The sequence below is a fragment of the Pongo abelii genome, chromosome 20, assembly GCF_028885655.2.
Source record: "Pongo abelii isolate AG06213 chromosome 20, NHGRI_mPonAbe1-v2.0_pri, whole genome shotgun sequence".
Classification (NCBI taxonomy): domain Eukaryota; kingdom Metazoa; phylum Chordata; class Mammalia; order Primates; family Hominidae; genus Pongo; species Pongo abelii.
The window spans coordinates 1,042,579-1,065,860 of record NC_072005.2 but is presented as its reverse complement, the minus strand read 5'-3'; the positions used below and the strand labels follow the sequence as shown (position 1 = coordinate 1,065,860).

The following is a 23,282-nucleotide window of genomic DNA, read 5'->3' as shown; positions in this document are numbered from 1 at the left end:
TCTATGAAATGTCCAGGACAGGCCCATCCATAGAGACAGGGAAGGAGGGGATATGTCGGTGCCAGGGGAGGGGATAAGGAGTGAGGGCTGATGGGGACAAGGCTTCCTTTTGGGGTGATGGAATGTTCTGGAATCAGAGCTGATGGCTGCACAAGTCTCTGAATGCACTAAAATCCATGCAATTGTACTTAAAATGGAGGGAAGGACACTATTGTGTTTTTGTAACAGCATCACAGTCAGCGCTGGGATGCCTCCTGTGATTCCTGATCTCATTCTGTCCCTGGTCCCCTCTGTCCCTGTGGTCATATTGCAGTTTGGGTTGGGGATCTCGGGGTGAATGGGCTGTGGGGGTCGCCTCCCTCTCTGAGCCTCGGGGTCCTCTGTGGAGTGGGGCATGGTGGGGCCTCCCCCGCGGTGCTCAGCACAGTGGCCGGCCGTCCCTCTGTGCCTCCGTGCGTCCACCCCGCACTGGGCAGGGGCGGGGCGGGGCACACACAGGGGTCTTTGTGCCTGGGCTGCCTCATTAGGAGGCGGCCCCCGTCACTGGGCCCAGTGCAGCTGAATTAATTAGCTGGGAGCGTTCCCGCTTGGCTAATTGTGCCGGAGACGCCATCGTCACGGCGGGTGGGATGCAGGCGACCATCGTCCAGCCCTAAAGACCTCAGTCCCCTGGGCCGGGTCACCTGCCGCGTCACCCCCAGCCTCTCTGTGCCTCAGTTTCTTCAATCGGGGCATGCCTGGTGTGAAGGCCCCTGGGACCCCAGAACTTACACACGTGCCTTTTGCAAGGGGAAGAGGTTAGGAGATGACAGAGCCCCTGCCCGGGCCTGGGGCAGGTGGGGAAACTGAATCACACGGAGGCAGAGCTTGCCAGGGGAGGTTTCACAACATTTGATTGGATCCTGAGGCCCAGGAATTCCACCATGTTCAGGTGTGTGCCGGCCAGCGGCATCCCTGGGGCCAGCCATGCACAGGCCCCGTCTCCTCCCTCCATCCTCCGAGCCACCCCCTCCCAGCCCTAGGTGGGCTGTTGCTACTTCCCAGAGAGGGAAACTGAGGCCCATGGATGGCTATGAAGGATACGGGCCCTATAAAATGCTCATCCCAAGACCTGACCCCAAAACGATGCACAGAACCAATGAATCAGTCAGGTTCGCAGCTCTGGGGATCCCCAGAGGTTCCTCGAAGCCGCACCCCTCTCCCCAGTAGATTCCAGACCCACCTCTAAATTATTATTATTATTATTATTATTATTACTATTACTATTATTTGAGGCAGGGTCTTGCTTTGTTGCCCAAGCTGGAGTGCAGTGGTGTGATCATAGCTCCCTGTAGCCTCCACCTGCTGGGCTCAAGCCATCCTCTCACCTAAGCCTTCTGAGTAGCTGGGTCTACAGTTGTGCACCACCACGCCGAGCTAATTTTTTTTTCCTTTTTGAGACAGAGTTTTGCTCTGTCGCCCAGGCTGGAGGGCAAAGGCATGATCTCATCTCACTGCAACCTCCACCTCCCGGGTTCAAGAGGTTCTCCTGCCTCAGCCTCCCGAGTAGCTGGGATGACAGGTGTGCACCACCTCACCTGGGGTTTTTTTTTTTGTATTTTTAGTAGAGATGCGGTTTCACCATGTTGGCCAGACTGGTTTCGAACTCCTGACCTCAAGCAATCTGCCCGCCTCAGCCTCCAAAAGTGCTGGAATCACAGGAGTAAACCACCACACCCAGCATCTACTGCCAAATTAGGAATGCAAAACTCTCCTTCAAGTACGGCAAGGCCCCCACATACAGACACACGTGTTTGAGGTTTATGCTCATTTTATTATAAAAAAATACAGAATCCAAAGTTGATTGTGACGGGAAGAGGGGAGGCCCGGTCGCCAGCTCCAGGCCTGGCAACGCGGCCCGCCCCGCCGACCCCCTACAAAAGCCCTCTGCCCACCCCCCACCACCGGGCGTGCCTCGAGCCGCCGGCCGGCGGCCGTACACAATATATATTTATATATAATATATATAAAACACAGAGTCAGGAAAGGCGGATAGAAATATGAAATCCGTATAAATGCGTTGTTTCCTTCATTAAAGTGTCTTCGGGGAGGAGTTTCTTTTTTTTTTTTTTTGGTAGTGGTTCCCTCCTTTTTGTCCTTTTTTTCTTTTTCTTAGAAACATTATCAGGTCACAGAGCTGAGAGAGGGGCTCTGACAGACAAAAGGAGCTTATTGCCAAGTGCAGCTTCTACTCTAAAAGTCCACCCCACCCCCCCACCAAAATAAAAGACCCCCTATGAAGGGCTGAAAAAACATAAACAGTCCAGTCCGTCCTCAGGAATACGTGGAAAATAAAATCACAGTTTGCACTTGCTGGCTCTATTTACAGGAATAGAAGGTCTTCTCGGCCTCGGAGAGGGCCGGTGAGGGGGACGGGTAGGGGGCTGTTTGCATCGGCCAAAGCAGTTTCTAAGACATGGCAGGACTGTGATTCCGAAGGGCGCTGGAGCAAAACAGTGTCTGGGAGGAAATTACCAGGAGGACAGGGGTGGGCGATGGGGTATGAGGTCCCCCCAACCACAATTAGGGGCGCTCACCACGTACCCCTTCCGGCTCAGACTCACCCAACCTGGATCACGGGGGGGTCCGTGGTGGGCTGCAGCCAGAACCCCACAAGTGGGGTGCAGAGCAGAGAGGAGCAGCTGTGTTCCCGACCCCGTGTTCCGCGTTCCCCTCCCCCAGGCCAGGGCACAGGGACCCCGCCCCGCTGCAATGGCAGGGAATAAATTAAATTAAAAACTCAAGTCTTTTTGATCCAACCACGAAAAATACACTAAAAAAAAAAATTGCCAAGAGGTTCCCAGGTTCTCCGACGCCCCAGAGGAGATGGCTTGGCCAGGCTCTGCACCCACACCCCAGCCCCTCCAGCCTCGGGGGGTGGGGGGCGCTCTCGGCCGTCCCCTCCCTGAGGGCTGGTCCTGGGGCGGGTGGATGGCCCCTGCCCGGCGGGGGCGGCACCAGGTGAGGGAGAAGCAGCGTCTCTATTTGGTCTCAGAGGCGGGGGCCGCAGCCAGGTCCGGAGGGCCGAGGTCAGGCGGTCCAGGCGGGGCCGTCCAGGCAGGGCCGGTGTCCTGCGGGGCTGGGACTAGGAACCCAGGAGGGTCCAGAGCACGGGGATGGTGCTGAGGAAGAGGCGGCAGCCGCCCGGGCTGCTACACGAGTTATTGCTGGTGAAGATGGGCTCAGGAGCCTCGTACAGGGTCTCGTCTGCGGGTGGCAGAGACAGCACGCTCAGGGGCGGCCCAAACCCCACACGGCTCCCCACATGCCACCCGCCCTCAGGGTGCACATCTGCCCAACGGGCTCATCACCCCACCAGGCAGGCCCTCGGCTCCCTCTTGGTGCTATCCCCGATGCCCATTCTCCGGGCAAAGTCACTTGGCCTCAAGTGGGGGACCTGGCTGTTGAATTCAACCTTCACTCTTTAATCTTTTTTTTTGCTTTATTTTATTTTTTTGAGAAGGAGTCTCACTGTCGCCAGGCTGGAGTGCAGTGGCGCAATCTGGGCTCACTGCAACCTCCGCCTCCCGGGTTCAAGCAATTCTCCAGCCTCAGCCTCCCAAGTAGCTGGGACTACAGGCATGCGCCACCACGCCCGGCTAATTCTGTATTTTTAGTAGAGATGGGGTTTCACCATGTTGGCCAGGACGGTCTCCATCTCTTGACCTTGGGGTCCGCCCGCCTCAGCCTCCCAAAGTGCTGGGATTACAGGTGTGAGCCACCGTGCCCGGCCACTCTGTTTTTATTTTTATTTTTATTTTATTTTTTAGACGCAGTCTTGCTGTATCACCCAGGCTGGAGAGCAGTGGCACAATCTGGGCTCACTGCAACCTCCACTTCCCGGGTTCAAGTGATTCTCCTGCCTCAGTCTCCTGAGTAGCTGGGATTACAGGAGCCCACCACCAGGCCCGGCTAAATTTTGTATTTTTAGTAGAGATGGGGTTTCGCCATGTTAACCAGGCTGGTCTCAAACTCCTGACCTCAGGTGATCCACCTGCCTCAGGCTCCCAAAGTTGGGATTACAGGCGTGAGCCACCACACCTGGCCTGCTTTGTCTTTTAGAGACGGAGTCTTGCTCTGTCACCCAGGCTGGAGTGCAGTGGCGTGATCTCGGCTCACTGCAGCCTCGGCTTCCTGGGCTCAAACGATTCTCCCCCCTCAGCATCCCAAACTGCTGGGATTATAGGCGTGAGCCACTGCGCTCAGCTAACCTTCACTCTCGAAGGTCTGACATGTTCGTCAGATGGGGAAATCGAGGCTGGGGCAAGGCAGGGCAAGATAGGGAAACCCAAGGCCCCCTGTCCTGGCTCTTCTGAACACTCACTGGTTCTGTGGGTTTAGGACACAGGGGTGGGGGCCTGGATCCTGCCCATTCCCCTGAGCACTTACTGGTCGGCCGCACATACACCTTCAGTCGCAGGCAAGGCCGGTCAACAGCATTGGGAGGCGTGGCAGCTAGAAGAGAGGGGATGGGGATGAGTGGGGAAGTGGCTCTTGGTGCCTGAGACCTCCTGGGGCTGTACTCCCTTCCCCACCCTGGTGAATCAACCCTGACCCCAGGTGGAGAGCCACCCATAAAACTCCTAATCGTAAATCAAAGCCCCAGACACAACGCCCCCTATTTCCCAGCAGTCTCCTGCACATTCCCCCTGCTCCTCCCTCTGTCCAATCCTGATCCCAGGACCTGGGGGTGTCTGTGTCTTTGTTCTGCTCTGCCTCACCCCAGGGCAGCACAGGGTGAGCTTGGAAAATGATGTATTTGTTTTCAAGCAATCAGCAAAGAGGTGATATATCAATAGTGAAATGATTGACCTGGGTTCAAATCTCTGCCTCTGAGAGCCTGTGGACAAGCCGCTCCCTCTCTGGGCCTTGCCTGGCAACACAGTAGAGTCTCTGGGAAAGATTCTTTTTTTTTTTTTTTTTTTTTTTTTGTGATGGAGCTTTGCTCTTGTCGCCCAGGCTGGAGTGCAATGGTACGATCTCAGCTCACTGCAACCTCCGCCTCCTGGGTTCAAGCGATTCTCCTGCCTCAGCCTCCCAAGTAAGCAGGATTACAAATGTGTGCCACCATGCCTGGCTAATTTTTGTATTTTTAGTAGAGACGGGGTTTCACCATGTTGGCTGGGCTGGTCTTGAACTCCTGACCTCAGGTGATCCACCTGCCTCGGCCTCCCAAAGTGCTGGGATTACAGGCGTGAGCCACCGCCACGCCTGGCCGGGAAAGATTATTTCCATCTGGTTTTTACGCCCAAAATTCTGGCATCACTGCCCCTACTTTTGGGCCCCCAGAAGCGTCCTGGAGTGCAGTGGGGGTGTCCGCAAGGGTCAAGAGACGAGGAAAAGGACCCCTGAAGCAAGGGCCGCTGGGGTGTGCACACGTGTGGACAATTGAACAGGGGACGGGTCCACGTGCATGCACACATGGATGTGGTCTTGCTGTCTCTGCCGGGCCTGGGGCCCCTGACGGCCTGGCTCTCATGGCTACCACCTCTGTCCGCCCCCTAGAAACCCCTCACACTGGAAGATGAAGATAAAAAGCACGTAATAAAAATAACATTCATCACACAGATAGGACGAATAATTACAGTAATTATCTTTATGAAACTGCCGTCTCAGAAAGAAAAATGTAATTTTTCTCATATTATGGGGACTTAATTTAAACACCTTCCCCCCTCCCCCACCCGCTTCTTCCCTGAATTAAAAGGGAAAAATCCAACTAGAGCAGAGAAAGGAGGCAATGGGGCCTTGTAAAGTTTCATTTCACACAGCAGGAGCTGGGTGTCCAGGCACTGGCCCCCCTGCAGCCTGGGGGCACAGACCCCAGATCCCCGACTCCCCATCCCTCGGGCTCCGAGATGCTGAGAAGCCGGGGTCCCCACTCCACGAGAATCCCTCAGTCTCAGCGCCACGGCGGAAGCCACGAGTGTGATGCCATCATCCCCATCTCAGGTGGGCAGTGCCTGGACCCCACATTCCCCACCAAGGTCACAGATATCAAGCAGGACTGGGACTCCGGCTGGCGCTGCTGTGTTCACCACCTGGCTTTGGCCTTTCGTGGGGACAGACAGGCCAGCTTCGGACCTCCGATAAGTAGCAGGGACTGGCAGCCTCCCTCAGCCTGGTCCACCCAGCCTGGCCCACCATGGAGTCCTGCAGATGTGACTATCCCCAAGGCTGCCGCCACCCAACCTTCAGATGAAGACCCCACGGTCCTCAGGGAGTGTCCGAGCCTGGCATGGGTCCCAGGGAGATACCGGGGTGGGTGCGGGGCAGGGAGGACCTGGAGACCCCCTACCCAGTCTGGGTGCGGCTGGTGCAGCAGGGGCCCTGTGGGTTTTTTTTCTTCTTTTAAAGACAGGGCCTCGCTCTGCCACCCAGGCTGGAGTGCAGTGGAGTGACCAGAGCTCATGCACTCCAAGCAGCCCTCCTACCTCAGCCCCCCGCACAGCTGGGACCACAGGCCCATGCCACCACACCTGGCTAATTGTTTTTATGTTTTTGTAGAGAGAAGGTCTCCCTACGTTGTCCACGCTGGCCTCAAGTGATCCTCCCGCCTCAGCCTCCCAAAGTGCTGGAATTGCAGGAGTAAGCCCCAGCACCCAGCCTAACTGTGGCTTCCACCAAGCTCCCCTCCCCTGCTGGGCTCCGGATGCCTCAGTTTCCCTCCTCAGTGTGCTGGGGCTCGGGCACCCTGGTCTCGCTATCGGGGGGCTGAGCCAGGTCTTTTGGCCTAACCGCCAAGTGGTCTGAGCTGGAGGCCCAAGATCACAATAGCGCAGCCTCAGTCCCCCTCCAAGCCTCAGTTTCGCCATATGCAACGAAGGACGAGGAAAGTCCAGGCCTTCCGGGATGGCTGGGAGGATGGCAAGTCCATCATGCACTTGACTTCTGGGGGGGTCAGTGACCTGGGTGGGTCAGTGGCCAGCGCCGGCCCTGACCCCACTCCGCGGCCCCGCCCACTCTGCGGCCCCGCCCGCCCCTGCCCCCACTCCGCGACCCCGCCCACGGCGCTGCCCCGCCCCGCGGCCCCGCCCACTCTGCGGCCCCGCCCGCCCCTGCCCCCGCTCCGCGACCCCGCCCACGGCGCTGCCCCGCCCACTCTGCGGCCCCGCCCACTCTGCGGCCCCGCGCGCCCCTGCCCCCACTCCGCGACCCCGCCCACGGCGCTGCCCCGCCCACTCCCCGGCCCCACCGCCGCGGCCCCGCCCACTCGGGCCCCGGCAACCCCGGCCCGACCCCACTCACAAATGTAGTAATACTCGTGGCCGGGCCGGAACTCGAAGCCCAGGGAGAAGGGCGTGAAGAGCTGGAACTTCTCCGAGAACTTGAGCGGCCCCCCGGGCGCGGCGGGCCGGTTGCACTCCCAGCGCTTGAAGCCGCGCTGGCGGTGGTCGCAGGAGGCGTGGCCCTCGCCGTTGACCATGTACAGCACGTAGTGCTCCATGCGCTCGGCCGGCGGCAGCGGCGCCCCATAGTGCGGGCAGTAGATGTCCAGGTAGTCATTGATGCTCACCTCCACCGTGTAGCCCCCGCCGTCGTCCCCTGCGCCTGCGTGGAACCTGCGGGGACAAGGCGGCCAGAGGTCAGCGCCCGGAGCGAGGAACGGGGCACGGTCAGGGTGCGCGGGGAGGGCCGGGGTCAGGGGACAGGAGCACGAGGGACGGGTCAGGGTGCGCGGGGAGGGCCGGGGTCAGGAGCACGGGGGACGGGTCAGGGTGCGCCAGGGGGGGACAGGGTCAGGGGACAGGTGCATGGGGCACGGGTCAGGGTGCGCGGGGAGAGATGGCTCAGGCGACAGGTGCACGGGGCACGGGACAGGGTGAGCGGGGAGGGACGGGTCAGGGGACAGGTGCACGGGGAAGTCAGGCCGGGGAACGGGGGAGGGGTCAGTTCGCAAGGTGGACTCCGCCTGGGCCCTGAATGGTGATAGCGGTCAGCAGGTGGGGTTGGGAGCCCACCGTCTCTTGCCTGGCACTGCCCCCCACCTCCTGCCTCAGCGTCCCCAACAGCCCCACGGCAGGGCCAGCAGCGAGGTGGGTGTCCAGGTGGGTGACATCTGGACCCCTGTGTGCAAAGGGCCGGCGGGGGGTTCCTGACTCCGGGCCTCTGCACAAGCTGTCCCTCCACCAAGAATTCCCTCTCCAGAAACTTAGCATCTACCTAACATGCTGAACATCTGTGCTGCCTCCTCCAGGCAGCCCCCAGCCCTGCTTTCCTTCTGCACTCCCGCCTGTTGAGAAGGACCGGGGCAGCGTGGGGGACACAGGTCGGGCATTCCAGCTCGCTCTGGGGCAAGCTCTGCCCCCACCCTGGCCTCAGTTTCCCCAAAGAGAACGGAACTTGGCGTGAAGAATCCCTCCACCCTCCTCTCTCTCAGCACCCCCAGAGTTCCGCCCACGACCCCCTCTCTCTCAGCCCCCCGAGTTCCACCTGCTGCCCAGCTTGGAGGCATCAGCGCCCCCGAGTTCCACCCGCACCCGCCGCCCAGCTCAGAGACATCCTGGGTTCCACTCCCAGCTCCTAAGGAGTTTCACCTGTCGCGCCCCCCGCCCCCCCCCCCCGCTTCAACCCCTGAGTTCCACCTGCCACCCCCCCTCTCAGTCCCGCAGAGTTCCACCCGCTGCCCAGTTTGGAGGCATCCTGGGCTCCACTCCCAGCCCCACCCCTGCCCTCCTGTGTGCCCCTGTGAGCCCCACACCACCCTCTCACATCTGGAACCCAGAAACCTCCCGAGACCTGAGCCCCGGAATCCGGCGGCCTCCTGGTCTCCCTCCCTGGTGCCTGCACTCCTGACACCTCAGCCCCCAGCCCTGCCTCCAGGCCTTTGCCCTGAGGTCCCCCAGATGCAACCCGCAAGCCCCTTCCTCCAGGGAGCCCCCTGACCCGGCCTTGTCTGTGAGGATAGAGGTCAGCCGAGAGAGGGACCGGCGGCTCTGTCCCTCACCGCCTCGGGCGATGGCAGCAGGAGCCCTTAGATCTCCTGGCTGTGGTCCCCAGGGCCCCTGTCATGTAACCGGCGGCCTGGACCAAGCGGGGCACCAGGGGAGCCCTGAGAGGGACTTATTAGCACATAAAAGACCTGAACAGGGAGGAATGGGGGGTCCCCCACACCGCTCCTGCCTCCTCCCTCTATGCACAGGCAGGGGAAACTGAGGCCCCACCAGTGTTGGCAGCACGTGGGTACAGGCTGCTCCGATCCCAGCCCTGGCACTGCCTCCAGGCCCAGCACAGCCACCGCCACTCTGGCCTGCAGGGGTGAACCTGCCGCAGGCCCCACACCGGGGGCACTAATTGGCACAGCAGCTCGAGAAAGAGGGTGGTGGGATTATCAGACGGCATCGGCCCGGCCCCCCGCCACCCCGAGATGCCACTCCAGGCGGGGCTGGGGGTTCCTGGGTCTCCAGGGGTGAGAAGGGGCAGGCAGGCATGCTCACTTGAGCCTCAGTTTCCCCACTAGGGATCCGGCACGAAGATCTCCAGAGCAAAGAATTCCAAGGCAGGGAGGCGGAGGTGGTGAAATCACTCTCCAGCCCTTCCCTACCTGGTTGGATTCGTCCAGGGACGGAGAGCTTCCCAGGCCTCCTTCATCACCCCTGTGAGCCCAGCACAGGGGACAGTGGGAGGGCGTTTTGCAGGGAAATCTCCCCTGGGCACCAGGCCTGGGGGGCAGGGGCCTGTCCGGGGCTTCAGAACCTTGCAGTTCTGGGCTTGGGTCTGGATTTGAGCTCTTGGGTCTCGAGGTCTGTCCTCCTCTCAGAGGCTCCCTTTCCCCTCCGTGCAGGGGGATGGTCCTCCCGGCTGTTGGACACTCGGGGTGCGTCCGCACAGACACGGGGGCAGCCCCCATACAGGCTCAGACGGAGACGGGCTCGACCTCAGCCCACCCCTCAGGCTGCCCCATTGGCCGGCCGGGTACAGGCGTCTCATTGACCCGCTGGCCCCTTGGGCACAATCGATGCAGAAGCTGCTCCAACCTTTTTGAAAAGTCATTTTCGTTCCTGCCCAGCCCAAGTGAAAGCCCATTGATCAGGCGGTCGATGGCAGCCAAGGCCCAGCTCCCGCCTGGGACTGCCCACACTAGGTCGCCCTGCAGGGGAGGCCTCCGTGGAGGAACCACAGGGGCGTCTGGGCTCCCCACTGCCCAGTGGCCTCAGTTTCCCCTCCTGTCCCGGCAATGATCCCCAGGGAGCCACACTGAACCCAAAAAAAGAACCTGGCTCCTAGCAGGACGCTTCTTGAGACAGAGCAGCCTCTGAAGGTGGGCCCACAGCACCAGCCCTGTTGGTCCCCCTCTGGCCTCTTGGTTCCCCGATGGTGCCTCCTTCGCCCACGTCTGACACCACCGTGTTCTCTCCTCCTGTTCTGCCTTCGGTAAAACATCAGAGACCGAGGCTTCTGTGTGGCTGAGCAGCCAGGTGCCTGGGCCGCTCCAGGCTACAGCGAGAGTCTGCCAGGGCCCAGCCTCCCCATATCCCAAGCCTCACTCTTCTGCAAAGCAGACCCTGTAACACATTGGCGGCGGCTCAGACCCTTCCATCCATTCCTGATCCTCAGAATAAAATCCACACCCCTCCAGGCCTGTGTGGCCCATCCACTCCACCCTCCTCATCCTCCTCTCTCCAAGACTCCTCCCTTCCAGCCACACCAGCCTCCCGGCTGTCCCTGTTCCCACCAAGGGCCTCTGCAGGTGCTGTTCCCACTGCCTGCAATGCTGTTCCCTGTGCCCCACCCCATATCACATCTGCTCTTTACAGGGTTTGCTGTCTGAATCCCGGATCCTGATGTTGGCCTCCTCTGTCCCTTCCCCAAGGCCCTACACAGGCCCTGCATACAGTGGTGCTCAATAACGAGTGAATTAAAAAGGTCAAGAGGCGAGGACTTTGCAATGCCAGAGTTGTGAGGAGCAGCCCACAGGTGCGTGTGTTGGGGGGTACGTCCCAGGGGAACCCCCACCCCCGGCTCTGGCTGCCGGAGTGGGGCCGTATTTTTCCCTTTGCGTCTCTAAAATAGTGGCGGCCTTGCTGTGTTGGCATTCCCGGTTCCAAGTTGGCAGGCGAGCCCGAGGCGGGCGCGTTGCCCCTGTTGAGGGTGGCGCCTGCAGGCGGGAGGGAGGAGGGGGCCCCCACCCCCCACTCCAAAACCACACCTGGGGAGAGGCAGACAAAGCCTTCGCTTCCTCCATTAGTGATGAAGCCTCGATATGCAAATCCTCCCCAGAATGGCAGAGAGACTGAAATTCTCACTAAGGGGTTAATGACTGATTTGGGATTTTTTCCCAGACAGAGCGGCGGTGGCAGCTTTTACTCCTCCGGGTTCCTTCTGCCGGGCCACACCTTCCCCCCCATGCTCACTCAACCTGCGGGTGCCAAAGTCCACGCCTCCAGGCAGCCCTCCAGGCCCCAGGCAGAGCCTCACCCAGCAGGGCTCCCCTCCTGCCCACTGGGCCTCCTGGCTGTCACCCCCTTCCAGCAAGCGGCCTGGAGCTAATTAGCTCCAATCGGGCAATTGTCAAGTTATTAGACGCTAATAGCTAAGCGACTAATTAGGAATCTCGCCCAAAACTGGGGTGGGGGTGGGCTGGGCGGCCTTCCAGGACTGGAAACTGAGGCAGCGGTGTGGCCGGCAGCCAGGACCCCGTGGGTGGGCAGGTGCTCTCCTGCACCCGTCCCCATCTCTCTTCCAGGGTGGAGAAGCTCCCGGGGAGGCCCAGGCTGGCCAGATGAGCAGGCAGCGCGGGTCCCGAAGCCCAGCGTGGGGCTGAGGCTGCCCGTCCCCTCCTGCCACCCCCAGCAAGACCTGCTGGGATGACCGCCAGCACCCACACCTGGCTTTTCCAGGGACGGAAGAGATGTCCCCCCTGACTGAGGGAGCTTTTCCTCCTGCTCAGGACCTGGGTGGGACCTGAAGGGAAATCAGTCCCCGGGATGGTGCAGGGTCTGCCCGAGAAAGGACAAGTATGGCCTAGTGGTGCAGGAGGGTAAACTGAGGCAGGGCCTTAGAAATGAAGGAAAATAGGAAAAAGATGGGCCGGGCAGGGTCAGCCCCACCTCAGCCTCCATCACCGTGGGCGTGGGTGGCCCTGGTACAGAGTGCAGCGAGAGCAGCTGCCATCGGCCACCCACCTTCCTGCCCCTCCCAGGGCTATCCCTGGCTCCCCCCGGGCCGGCCCCAGGCGGGACACCCTGGACTGTGCCCAACTTCCAGGTGGCCTTGGGTGAGTCACCGTCTCTCAGGGCCTCGGCTGCTCTGTCCCTGAAGTGGGGGCCCCCGACCCACAGGGCAGGCGGACGAGGGGCACACAGAGCTGGGGGGGGCACGCCGCTGAGTCTCTCGGCCAGACCCCACACCAGCCTGGTCTGGGAGCAGGTGTGGCACGAGCCCCCCACCGGGACCGGCTCGGCCACAGAGTTCAAACGCCTGCTTGAGGTTAAAGCAAAAACCCCGCCGGCTCGTCTGCTCCTCCGCAGCCTGTGTGTCTGGGGCGACAGGACAGTGGGTACAGGGACGGGGGGAGCTCAGCCCTTCCCCCAGCAAGGTACAAAGCCCAGCTCTCCCTCAGGACCCATCCGCAGAAGAGGCTGGTCCCGCACACAGGACCGAGGGGCAAGGCCTGGCTGCATCCCGGTTCCTGAGGAGGAGAGAAGCCGTGTCCCGGGGAACACACGGCCACCGGGGCAGGACCCTCATGGATGAGAAGGAAACCACCAGCTCCACAGAAACGCTGCCACCTGGACCCCCATGAACGCACAACCCGCCGCCTCCGCGTGACCCCGAGGGACCCACGTAGGGCCGGTCCCCTGCAGACCTATGGAGACGTCAGCCCAGAGACGGGGGAAGATCAAATCCCACTGCGTTCACGGCCCCCCGCCACGGAGCCTCTGTTCCCTTCTCTGCAAACTGAGGCCGCCCAGGGAGGCCTGCGGTGGAGGCGGAAGGCCTCGGCCACCCATGGCACCCCAGGATGCCCAGAGATGGGGAAGACAGAGACCCAAAGAGACCGTGAGACACAGAGACCATGGTGCCTCAGTGGAAGCATCCTCCCCACCACAGAAGCTGCCTCAGTTTCCCCTCTGGGGAGGGGACACTAAACCCCTGGGACCACCCTCAGGCCTTTGCCCATCCACACCAGGCCCTATTGGCCGAGCCGCACCCACCGCAAGGCTCCATCACCCCCACTTCACGGAGCAGGCCTGGGGGTTCCAGGCTGCTGAGGCACCTGCCCGACGTCACGCCCAGGTCTCCCAGACTCCAGAGTCCGAGTCCAGGTACCCCACAGCCTCCAGGACCCCACCCTCAGGCCCACCGCCCGGCTCTCCTAGCCCCCCAATGCCGAGTGGACCAGCTTCTCTCAAACAAAACAAAAAACCCTCATGCAGCAGAACACAGCATCACCCCCTTCAAAGCCGGCTCCCCCTGAGGCCGAGGGACGCCGGCGATGCCACGGGGAGTGGGACACCCCATTCACCTCTGCCCTCTGCCGGGGGACGGCTCCTCCCTTGGGGAGTGAGCCCTTGCAAAGGTCACCATTTTCCATCTGGTGTTTGAGGGGAGCCCGGCTGCTGCCCACACCCAAGGGCCATTGGGTTCATGGGGAACCCCGGGAGGGTGGCCGAAGCCCAGAGATGCCCAGTGTGGGCAGGCGCCCACCCAGTGCCCCCAACCCAGGTCCACATGGCTGCAGATTTCCAACCAGAAGGTGGGGACTCCTGGGGACCACAGGTCCCTGCGTCCACCCTGCTCTGAGGCTCGATGGCCATTTGCACACGGGCCCTGGTCCCGTCCCCAGGGGAGGAGGAGAGGGAGGGCCAACAGCGGGGTTGCCATCGTGGACCATGCTGGGGCCACCACTGCCCCCACATTGCAGGCCCTCAGCCAGCCAGCACTGCCCCCAGGCAGACACACTTACATGCACCCCACACGCAAACACGCACACACACCTGCACTCCACACACAGACAAAATTCATGCATGCCACAGGCAGACACGCACAGGGACCTCGGACACTGCAGACGCGGGTGCCATGCACAGGCACACTCATGCACACACACATGCACCTCATATGCAATCACGCAGACACATGTGCAAACACGCCAGAGCTGTGCCCTGTGGATTCACGCAGCCTCCTGCCACACACAGACACATGTAACTTGCAGCTGGATGCGACTCCAGGCACACCTGCACACCACTTCTCCCCACCACTGCACGCAAACACACATGAGCAGCCATGGGAATGCACACGCAGTGTCGTGGCCAGGACAGGTGAGGGCAGCCGGCCAGGTCCAATAGAACAGGTGAGGGCAGCCGGCCAGGTCCAACAGGACAGGTGAGGGTAGCCGGCCAGGTCCAAGCCCTGGAAGCCCTAGCCTGATGCGGGTTGGCTGGGAACAGGCCCAGAGACTCCTGGCGGCCAGTTCAGGGGTACCCAGCTCAGGTTGAGGGGTGGGTCGGACAGACGCTGTGCAGTCACTGGTGGGGGTGGCGGGGCCAACTAGCCAGACCACCCAATGGGGCCCCACCTTATAGCGGCCCAAAAAGGTGGGTGCGGGGTCCCCTGGGTGCGGGCAACGCATCTCACAGCAGAGAGGGTGTGATGTGGAAACAGACCACACAGTTGTCGCCTGGGCACAGGTGCCAGGCCAATGGGCGGAAGGGGTGGCCGGCGACGCTATGGCACTGCCCGGGCCTGCGGGCCCCATCGAGCACACGGTCCCCTGGTGCCCACGCTGCTGTCTGCCCCCCATCGCAGCTGTCCCCGTCTCCCAGTGCCTTTCTGTATGCCCCTCTCAAAGACTTGGGGTCCCCACATCCCCCACACACCTGCCCGACCCCATCATCCCTCCCCGGCCAGCCCAGCCTCACACCTTAGGCCTGCTGGCTGACGCCACTCCTCTCCCCAAGCCGATGTCCCCTCCACAGGGTCCCCTTGGATACGGAGGCCCAGCACCACCCCCTGCCGTGCCTGACACCCCCGCCACCCAGGCACAGGTCCCAGGCAGGTGCCCCTGGACACCAAATCTGAGAACTGCAGAGACCCCCGATGTTGGCGACGAAGCCCTGATTCTGGCTGGATCCCGGCTTCCCGGGAAGGTGCTCACCCAGCCCTGGGCCCCACTGCAGGGTGTCGGCTCCGTCCCCAGCAACCCTGGATACCGCGGGCAGGAGAGGCAGGAGGAGGCAGCCCCGGTGCTGCCCAGGTCGGCTCTACGGACCAGCACGGCCATTCCCTCAGGCAGCGGTCAGAGCTGGGCAACCGGGTCAGACCCGGAGCAACAGGAGGTGGCTGGGCCAAGCCAGGCACTGGGGAGGCCGCTTCCTTCCCCTGGCCGGGGGTCCGGCCCGCAGCCCGCAGCCCGCAGCCCTGTGGCAGGTGGGGCAGCAGGGTGGCCTTGGCGACCCCTTTCCTCCCCCCGGTTGCTGGGTCCTCGTGTGTTTGGCGTTTGCTAGAACAAAGGACAGGCCACGCTGGGGATGGGAGATTCCGCAGCTGAAACCAAAAACTTGGGCCGGGGAAGCGCTGCCCGCTGGACTCCCCGCACGGCCAGCGACAGCCTTAATCAAACCCACATGTGACCAGCACAGCGGGCAGCTCAGGGACCCGCTCTGAGGTGGGCCAGCCGTCCAACAGCAGCCCGGGGTCCCTGCCCTCAGCCCCCAGGGGCCCGATCCGAGGCCGTCGACCAGGGTTGGGGGTGGGCCTGTGCGTGTTCCCCAACCCCACGGCGGAACACGGGCCGCCCTTGTCCCCGAGCCCGCCTCAAAGAGACCCCTTCATGCAACTTTCCTCCCGGGGACCGAGGACAGCAGGAGACAGCGGGGACAAGAAGGGATGGCGGGCTCCGGAGGGTGGCTCGGTTGGCACAGGAAGCGGCTGGAAAACGGAGAGAAAGTGACCAGTGGCAGAAGAGTGGGCGGGGGGGGGTGGCCGCCTCAGCCCCCGATGTGCAGCTCTGTGCACCTTGGGAAGACGGTGACACCCTGAATGCTGGGGCTGACTCCCTACCGAGCCCCAGGACCCCCAAAGCCCCGGCTCCCACGGGACCCCCAGGGAAGCTGCAGCCTGCTCGGGCCTTGAGACCCTGGGATGGCTCGGAGGCTTCTGCCGACGACCAGGCCATGGCCAGGCCCCGGCAAACTTTTCTTGCTCTGACCAACGGGGGCTTCTCCTGTCCCCCACATCGTGCCTGGCCCGGACCTGGTTCAAAACAAGGGGGCCTGCGGCAGGCGGGTGCGGCATCTCGGCCGGGTGTGGCAGGCAGGGCACTGGGCCACCTGGGTCCCGCCCCAAGTCCCCCCTTGCATGACCTTGAGCCAGCCCCTCATCCCCTCTGCACCTCAGTTTCCCGGTCAGCGCCCAGAGGACAGGAGAGGACTCCATCCCACTGCTCCTCCCGGGGCTGACCCCCAGCTCCCCGGCCCCTCAGTTTCCTTTCAAAGCTGGGCCCTTGGCCCCCTGGAGTGAAGCAGATGCTCGGTCTTAAGGGAGGGACACTCCAACTTCCCCAAGTTCATCTGGGGACCTGCGGGCAGGACGCACCCAGAGATCCCTCGAGGGCCACAGTCCCCCACCTCCGGTGCCAAGGTCCCCGGGGATCCCCACCAAATACGAAACCGAGGGGGCTCCCCAGAGAGGCGGGTGGATCAGGGGTCCCCCAAGTCCAGGCAGGCAACTCAGGGGCTACCCGGCATCGGAGGGTGCCAGAGGGGTTCCCCAAACTCCAAGAGACGTCGGCGCTCTGGGGGATGTGGGGCGCGAGTCCCCACAGTCCGTAGGGCAATGGGGCGCCCCGGGGGAGGCAGGCGCGAAAGGAGCGAGTCCCCCAAACTCCGGGGGGCCAGAACTCCCTGGGGGGCTCCCGCGGGAACCGGGCGCCCGCATCCCGGCGGCGGCGCGCGCGTGGGGGCGCCCGGAGCTCGGGGGGCGCGAGGCCGGGCGCGGCGTGGGGGGCGTTGGGGGGTCCCCGGGCGCCCCCCGCGCGCGGCCGCGCTCACCTGGGGTTGCTGCGGTTCCAGTAGACGGCGTAGCGGTCCGAGTTGGCGCGGGCGGCGTCCTCGGCGCGCGCGAAGGGCGGCGGCGGCAGCGGTAACAGCAGGAGCAGCAGCGGGAGCAGCGGGCGCTGCGCGGGCGCCATGGCCCCGGTCCGGCCGCCGCGCTCGCTCGCTCTCCCGGCCGCCGCCTGCCAGCCGTCTCCGCCTCCTCCGCCGCCGCCGAGCGGGCGGGCGGAGGGCGGGCGGGAGGAGGGCGCGGCGGCGCTTGGAGATCCCGGGCCGCCCCCGCCTCCGCGCGCGCGACCTCGGGCGCCGAGAAGTCAGGCGGCGGCGGGGCGGGGCGCCGGGGTCGCCCCGGGCGCGGGACCCGGCCGCGCGGACTGTCGGAGCGCGGGCCGCCGCCGCCGCACCCGCCGGGGAGGGGCCCAGGCTCCGGCCTTTGTCCCGCCCGAGCGCCGGGAGGGCCGCGGGCGCCCCCTCCCGCCGTGCCCCGGCCGCGCGGGGACTGGGCGGGGGTCTCCAGCCTGCGCCCGCCCCCTGCCCCGGCCCACCCCGTCGCAGGCTCATCCCCCGGGGCCTGCCCCCAGCGACCCCGATTCTGCGCGCCCCCCGCCGGCATTCGCGTGGCCCGGTCCGGGGTCTCCGAAGGGCGGGGGCGTACCCTGCCTCCCGCGTCCCCACGCGCTCCACCCGGCCCGACCCTGAGTCCCGGGCCTCTCACCTGCCCGGTTCCAGCGCTATCCACAGCCTCACCAACCCCGACGCACGCGTCCCAAATCGGGCTCGGCCAACTCCAGCCTCCCTGTGGGGGCCGGGGCAGAGTTTCAGATGGGCGCTGGCCGAAGTCCAAAGCTGCTTGGGCTGCGACCTCCCTGGGGCCCTCCTGGGAGTCGCCTCCCGGGACCCGCGCTGTTCCCTGGGGATGGATTAAGTCCCTACCTCAGCCCTAAGGGTGCCGGGCGAATAGTAGGTGGACCAATGTGGAGTGTGAGCAGCTGGGGATGGGATCCAAGAAGCCCAAAGTGAAGCCCTGGCCGACAGCAAATCACGCAGGAATCCTGCAGGCAGGGCAGGGCCGCTGCCCGGGGGCACAGCTTGTGCAAAGGCCCGGGGTCTGATCTGTTTGGGGAATGCCCAGTGATTTCTCCTCCTGGTAGGCTGACACAGGCGGGGAACTGGGGGCCTGGCCTCTGTTTTGTCTTTTTTCCAATCTATAGAGACAGGGTCTGGCCAAGTTGGCCATGCTGGTCTTGAACTCCTGGGCTCAGGCAATCTTCCTACCTGGGCTTCCCAAAGTGCTAGGATTACAGGCGTGAGCCACTGCACCTGGCCCTCTGTTTTTGCCCTTATTCATGCCACAGCCTCCCTCACCAGACTCTGAGCTTGTGGACGGTAGGCTGTCATCAAGTGCCGGCTGGACTTTGCTGGCGATGCCCAGATCGTGTTGTACCTCTCTGAATTAGTTTCATTCACCAGGGCCAGTGCAGGAGAGGGAACCGCAGTGCAAGCACCAACAGCCCTTGGACCCGAAGGTCCCTGTGTGAGGCATTACCCAAACTCCTAGCAGGGACTGTGAACCCAGAGATGGGCAAGCTAACCTATGCCCCAGCAAGGTGGGGTGGGGACAGGACCCACCACCGCCCCACAACTCTGAGACGCGGTGGGCTCTGTCCTGTGTCTCCTGCGTGCCCTCCTCCCCCCACTCCCCAGCGGGCCACACCACCCGACCTTTGTTCAGGCTGGGTCCTGCTGGGAAGTCCTTCCACTTTTTCTTCCTGTTAAAATCCTGCTCTTCCAGAAAGGTCTGTCCCACCCAGTGCTCTAGTGTCCCTACCAGGACAAGGTTCTCAGTTCTCTCCCCTCCAGGGAGCTCAGCCCATCTGTTCTGAGCTCCAGGTCTCATCCCCTGACCCCGCTACAGACGTCCCAGGTTGAAGGCCCAGGGCTGGCCGGGTGTCTCTTCAGTGGAGAGCAGGAACCTGTCCCAGGTGGTGGCTGACGCAGGCCCTAAGTCATCTGCCAGGCCCTCTGGACAGACTCTCTCAGCGCCCCTGGAGTGAGGGCCTGGGGTTCTAGCCACACAAGGCTCTGCAGCCCAGGCAGGCTGGAGAAGCGTCCCGGCAGCTCGGCTCGGTCTGGTAGGGCTCTTTTAGGGATGGGGACGGCCACTCCCGGAGGTGAGCACTTTCGGAGCAGAGGTGCGGCGGCTGCACCCATGCACAGGACAAGGAGCCGTGAGCCTGGGGTCTTGGTGTGCCCGGCCCCAGCATGCCACCTGGCAAAAGTGGGAGTTCTGGAAGCTTCTTTCTACCCTGGGATCAGAAATCCCCTCCTGCTTCAAGGGATCTCATGGGTGAGGAGGGGTGGACCAGGGTCGGGAGGAGGAGGTCTCCTCTCAAACCAGGACTGGGACCCGCACAGGTGGGAGCTGGAAGGGCACCACCTCCGCCCAGGCATGGCAGGGCCACTCATTTGCATGCAGGGGCCACCAAGGCGAGAGCCGCCGCCACCGCCACCGCTGAGCGGATTTGAGCAGAAGCTCCGTTTTCCTTCTGTTCTTGTCTCTCTCTCAAGGTCAGAGCCCAAGCAGGGACGGGAACAAAGGCGGTGCGTCCCCCACTCAACCTCCCCGCGCCCGCTGGCCGCTCCTAGAGGAAGGACCTGGGGACGGGAGGGGAGGGCAGGGCGGCTCCGAGGCCTGGCCCTTGGCGAGGCTGCCCTGGCAAACCCCTGCCTCGCAGGGGGGCCACTGTGGGGGCCCAAGAAGCCTTGTTCCCTCCTGGGCTGGGAGCTGTGCCAGCTTGGGGACACGGCCGAGGCCGGAGGTCACTCTAGAGTAAGCTTCCTGTGGATCCGAGCATCGGACATCAGGCTCACTCTGGGAACAGGGGTCAGCCAAGGTCAGGGGTTATCCAGGGTCGCCCTCAGCCCCTGGTCTGGAGCCAGTACAGGGCTTGATGGGGTCTGGCCCCGCCCCCTGCTCTGCACTCCTGGGCCTGGGGTCTACCCAGACTCAGGAAGGGGCTTGTCCAGCCTGTGCCCAGCACCCACTGCCCACAGGGCCAGGCCACAGGGCTTGGGATCAGCGTCCCACAGCCCCTCAGCCTTCAAAGGCCGCCACGCCAGGAGGAAGCTAAAAATATGCGGGGAGAATTTCTCATTACAGAATAAATTGGACCCAATCCGCTGCCTGCCCTGGTGCCAGCAGCCTTCAGAAGCCCCATCTCAGCCAGGCAAGGATCAGGCGGCAGGGGTCACGGGGCGCTGGGGCCTGGGCAGGTCACAGGCTCCACTCTGGGCAGGAGCCCGACCGCTGTCCATCGCCCCACCTGCGAAGCACTGAGCTGGGGTCTGCACTTAGCCCCAGGGGTCAGGGGCGTTTCCCTTGGGCTGGGTCACTGTCCTTGAAAATAAAAATGTATCCCTTTCTCCAGTGGGTAACATGAAAATCCCCGCCCCCATCCAGCCATAGACCCAAGATTCCCACAACCCCTGCAGCCAGTGGTGGAAAAGAGCAGGCACACAGCCCCATTCCCAGCTCACCCTCCTCCCTCCTCCCCAGCTCCCATCCTTCCCACTCCTCCCTCCCTCCTCCCTCCTCCCTTCACACCCTCCTCCCTCCTCCCTTCACACCCTCCTCCCTCCCTCCTCCCCTCCCACCCTCCTCCCTCCCTCCTCCCCTCCCTCCACACCCTCCCCCCTCCTCCCCAGCTCCCGTCCTTCCCACTCCTCCCCTCCCTCCTCCCCTCCCTCCTCCCCTCCCTCCTCCCCTCCCTCCTCCCTTCACACCTTCCCCCCTCCCTTCTCCTTTCACACCCTCCCCCTCGCTCTTCCTTCACACCCTCCTCTCTCCCTCCTCCCCTCCCTCCTCCATTCACACTCTCCCTCCCTCCTCCCCTCCCCTCCCTCCTTCACACCCTCCTCCCTCCCTCCTCCCCTCCCTCCTCCCTTCACACTGTCCTCCCTCCCTCCTCCCCTCCCACCTCCCCTCCCTCCTTCCCTTCACAGCTTTCCCCTCCCTCCTCCCCTCCCTCCTCCCCTCCCTCCTTCACACCTTTCCCCTCCCTCCTCCCTTCACACCCTCCTCTTCCTCCTCCCCTCCCTCCTTCCCTTCACACCTTCCCCTCCCTCCTCCCTCCCTTCTTTCCTCCCTCCTCCCCTCCCTCCTTCCCTTCACAGCTTTCCCCTCCCTCCCTCTCTCCTTCCTCCCCTTCCCACCCTCCTCCCCTCCCTTCTCCTTCCTTCCCCCTTCATACTACCCTCCCCTCCTTCCTCCCCACTTCCCACTCTCTTCCCCTTAATACCCCCCCTTCCTTCCTCTGTCCCTCTCCTTTTACATCTTCCTCCCCTTCCCAACCCTCCCCTCCCTCCTCCCTCCTTCCCCTTCACACCCTCCTCTCCCTCCTTCCCCCATCCTCTGCACCCTCCTCTCTCTCCTCCTTTTCCTCTTCCCCTTCTCTCCTTCCTCTCTCCCTCCTCCCATCCTTCCTCTCCATTCACACTCTTCTCTTTCCCACTCTGTCCCCTCCCTCCTCCACTTCCTCCTCCTTCCTCTCTCCCTCATCCCACCTTCAGGTCCGGGGCCTGAACACAGACCTGTTCTCCAGTGTCCAGATACCACCAGCATCCAGAACTTCCCAAGACAAAGGAAATGTCCCTGCTCCCACCAATCGCTGTCCAGAGCAGGAGCCTCTGGCTCCCCACAGTGACTGAGGCCCCAGACCTCTCCCCACGGTGACTGAGGACCCCTCCCCACGGCGACTGAGGACCCCTCCCCACGGCAACTGAGGACCACTGTGACTGAGGACCCGGACCTCTCCCCACGGTGACTGAGGACCTCTCCCCATGGTAACTGAGGCCCTGGACCTTCAGTTTTATGTAATTTAATGAAGTAACGTGAATAGCCACGTGTGGCTTTGTGCCCCACAGCAAAGCACTGGGTGCTTCTCAGGGGCTGGCTGGCCTGGGACGGGGATGTCAGTGGCCTTGATGTGGGGGCAATGGTGGCTCAGGCCCCCCACAGAGGAGATGGACACCTGGGGGTGAGATCCCTGGAGGTGGGGAATCGAGGGTACAGGGGTCTTAGCACCCCCAGAAGAGGCACAGAGCCCTCCGTCGCCTGCCAACCCCTGAGTGACTATGATTTGGCACATGGGGCTGCATCCCTGGGGCACCCTGGCACCAGGGTGGCAGAGGAGCCCTGTCTCTTATCTCCCCAGGACGAATGTCAGGCCCCAAGCTGCGGGCACAAGCCGGCGCCGCAAGGAACCCAATGCATCCCGCCTTTGAGGCCACGTCCCCAGCGCCCACCCGTCCCTATTTCACAAGCGGAGAAGCCGAGCAGTGAGTCCACTGGACTCCAGCCTGGGCTGGACCCGTTCCTGAAGCAGAGACCCCCCCCCCACCCAGAGGCAGGGACCTGACATGCTGCTTGTCCAGTGGGCACACCGAGGGGCAAGGGTGGGGGGCATGGGTCTGAGACACTCCCCCGCGTGGGGTTAGGATCTGAGCAGGCCACACCCATGTGTGTGATCGCGTGTCCCGCGGGGCTGCGGGCATCCCATTCATGGAACTGTCCGCGTTGCTTAGCATGTATCTACAAGGTTGTATTTTGCTGGTGCCTGTGCCTGTGCCTGTGTCTGCGTGGGAGAGGTGGAGGAAGCCACTGCCCACCCCCGCAAGCTCCCAGGCACCCGCACACACGCGCACACACGCACACAGGCCGAGCACCAGCTGGGACCTGGCGCCTTTCATTTCTCGCTGACAGGCCCCTCTCCGGCTCTGAGCCGGGGAGAACCCCCGGCTAACAGTGCATTCGCTTTGGGGGGCTGCCAATTACTCTGCACCAACGCGGGGTGCAGCGCGGGCCCTGACAGGCAGAGGGGACGGAGGCAGCAGAGCCCCTCTCCCTGCTCAAGGGGGCGGCGGCCTTTGGGCTGGTGGCTGCGGCGTGTTCCAACTCCGGATGGCAGAGCGTGGGTCTCTCCTGACCTCAGAGTAATTAATGTGCCTTTTGAAGCTGGTGAAAGCGCTCAGAGCTGTGGGACGGGGGGCGCAGATCACAGGGTTGGGGGCCGGGGCCGGTGTCTCCGCACCTGTTAAAAGTGCGTCCCAGAGGGTCAGACATGGAGACAGAGACGGACAGAGACAAAGTGAAGGAGGCAGATAGAGAGATGCAAACGGGAGAGTTTGGAGACAGACGCAACGGCCAGACAGATGGGGAACAGCAGAGCCCAGGGCATAGGTGTGACCTGCTTG

General features: G+C 63.1%; 2 protein-coding genes across 3 annotated transcripts; one reads left to right on the top strand and one right to left on the bottom strand.

Annotated features, from left to right (window-relative positions):
• Positions 1 to 2,081: 2,081 nt before the first annotated feature.
• EFNA2 (ephrin A2) lies at positions 2,082 to 17,262 on the bottom strand. Its single transcript, XM_024236718.3, has 4 exons — positions 17,028 to 17,262; positions 7,285 to 7,598; positions 4,429 to 4,494; positions 2,082 to 3,246 (listed from the first exon to the last, which is right to left on the bottom strand). The coding sequence occupies exons 1-4, from the start codon at positions 17,165 to 17,167 to the stop codon at positions 3,125 to 3,127; spliced, it is 642 nt and encodes a 213-aa protein (XP_024092486.1). The 5' UTR covers positions 17,168 to 17,262; the 3' UTR covers positions 2,082 to 3,124.
• LOC129051720 (uncharacterized) lies at positions 7,265 to 16,242 on the top strand. Of its 2 annotated transcripts, XM_054538549.2 has the most exons (3): positions 7,265 to 7,621; positions 10,794 to 10,953; positions 12,599 to 16,242. In XM_054538549.2, exon 3 carries the CDS (start codon positions 13,410 to 13,412, stop codon positions 14,322 to 14,324), a length of 915 nt encoding a protein of 304 aa, XP_054394524.2. In that variant the 5' UTR covers positions 7,265 to 7,621; positions 10,794 to 10,953; positions 12,599 to 13,409; the 3' UTR covers positions 14,325 to 16,242. The 2 variants fall into 2 exon arrangements, with proteins under 2 accessions (XP_054394524.2, XP_063575311.1); XM_063719241.1 differs by lacking the exon at positions 7,265 to 7,621 and having other exon boundaries at positions 9,634 to 10,953.
• Positions 17,263 to 23,282: the final 6,020 nt, after the last annotated feature.

Coding starts and splice junctions, on each gene's coding strand:
- LOC129051720 (XM_054538549.2), top strand. CDS start 13,410: ATGCAGCAGAACACAGCATCACCCCCTTCAAAGCCGGCTCCCCCTGAG.
- EFNA2 (XM_024236718.3), bottom strand. CDS start 17,167: ATGGCGCCCGCGCAGCGCCCGCTGCTCCCGCTGCTGCTCCTGCTGTTA. Junction 7,599..17,027: donor TGGAACCGCAGCAACCCCAG/GTGAGCGCGGCC, acceptor TTGTCCCCGCAG/GTTCCACGCAGGCGCAGGGG. Junction 3,247..4,428: donor GGTGTATGTGCGGCCGACCA/GTAAGTGCTCAG, acceptor TGCCACCCGCAG/ACGAGACCCTGTACGAGGCT.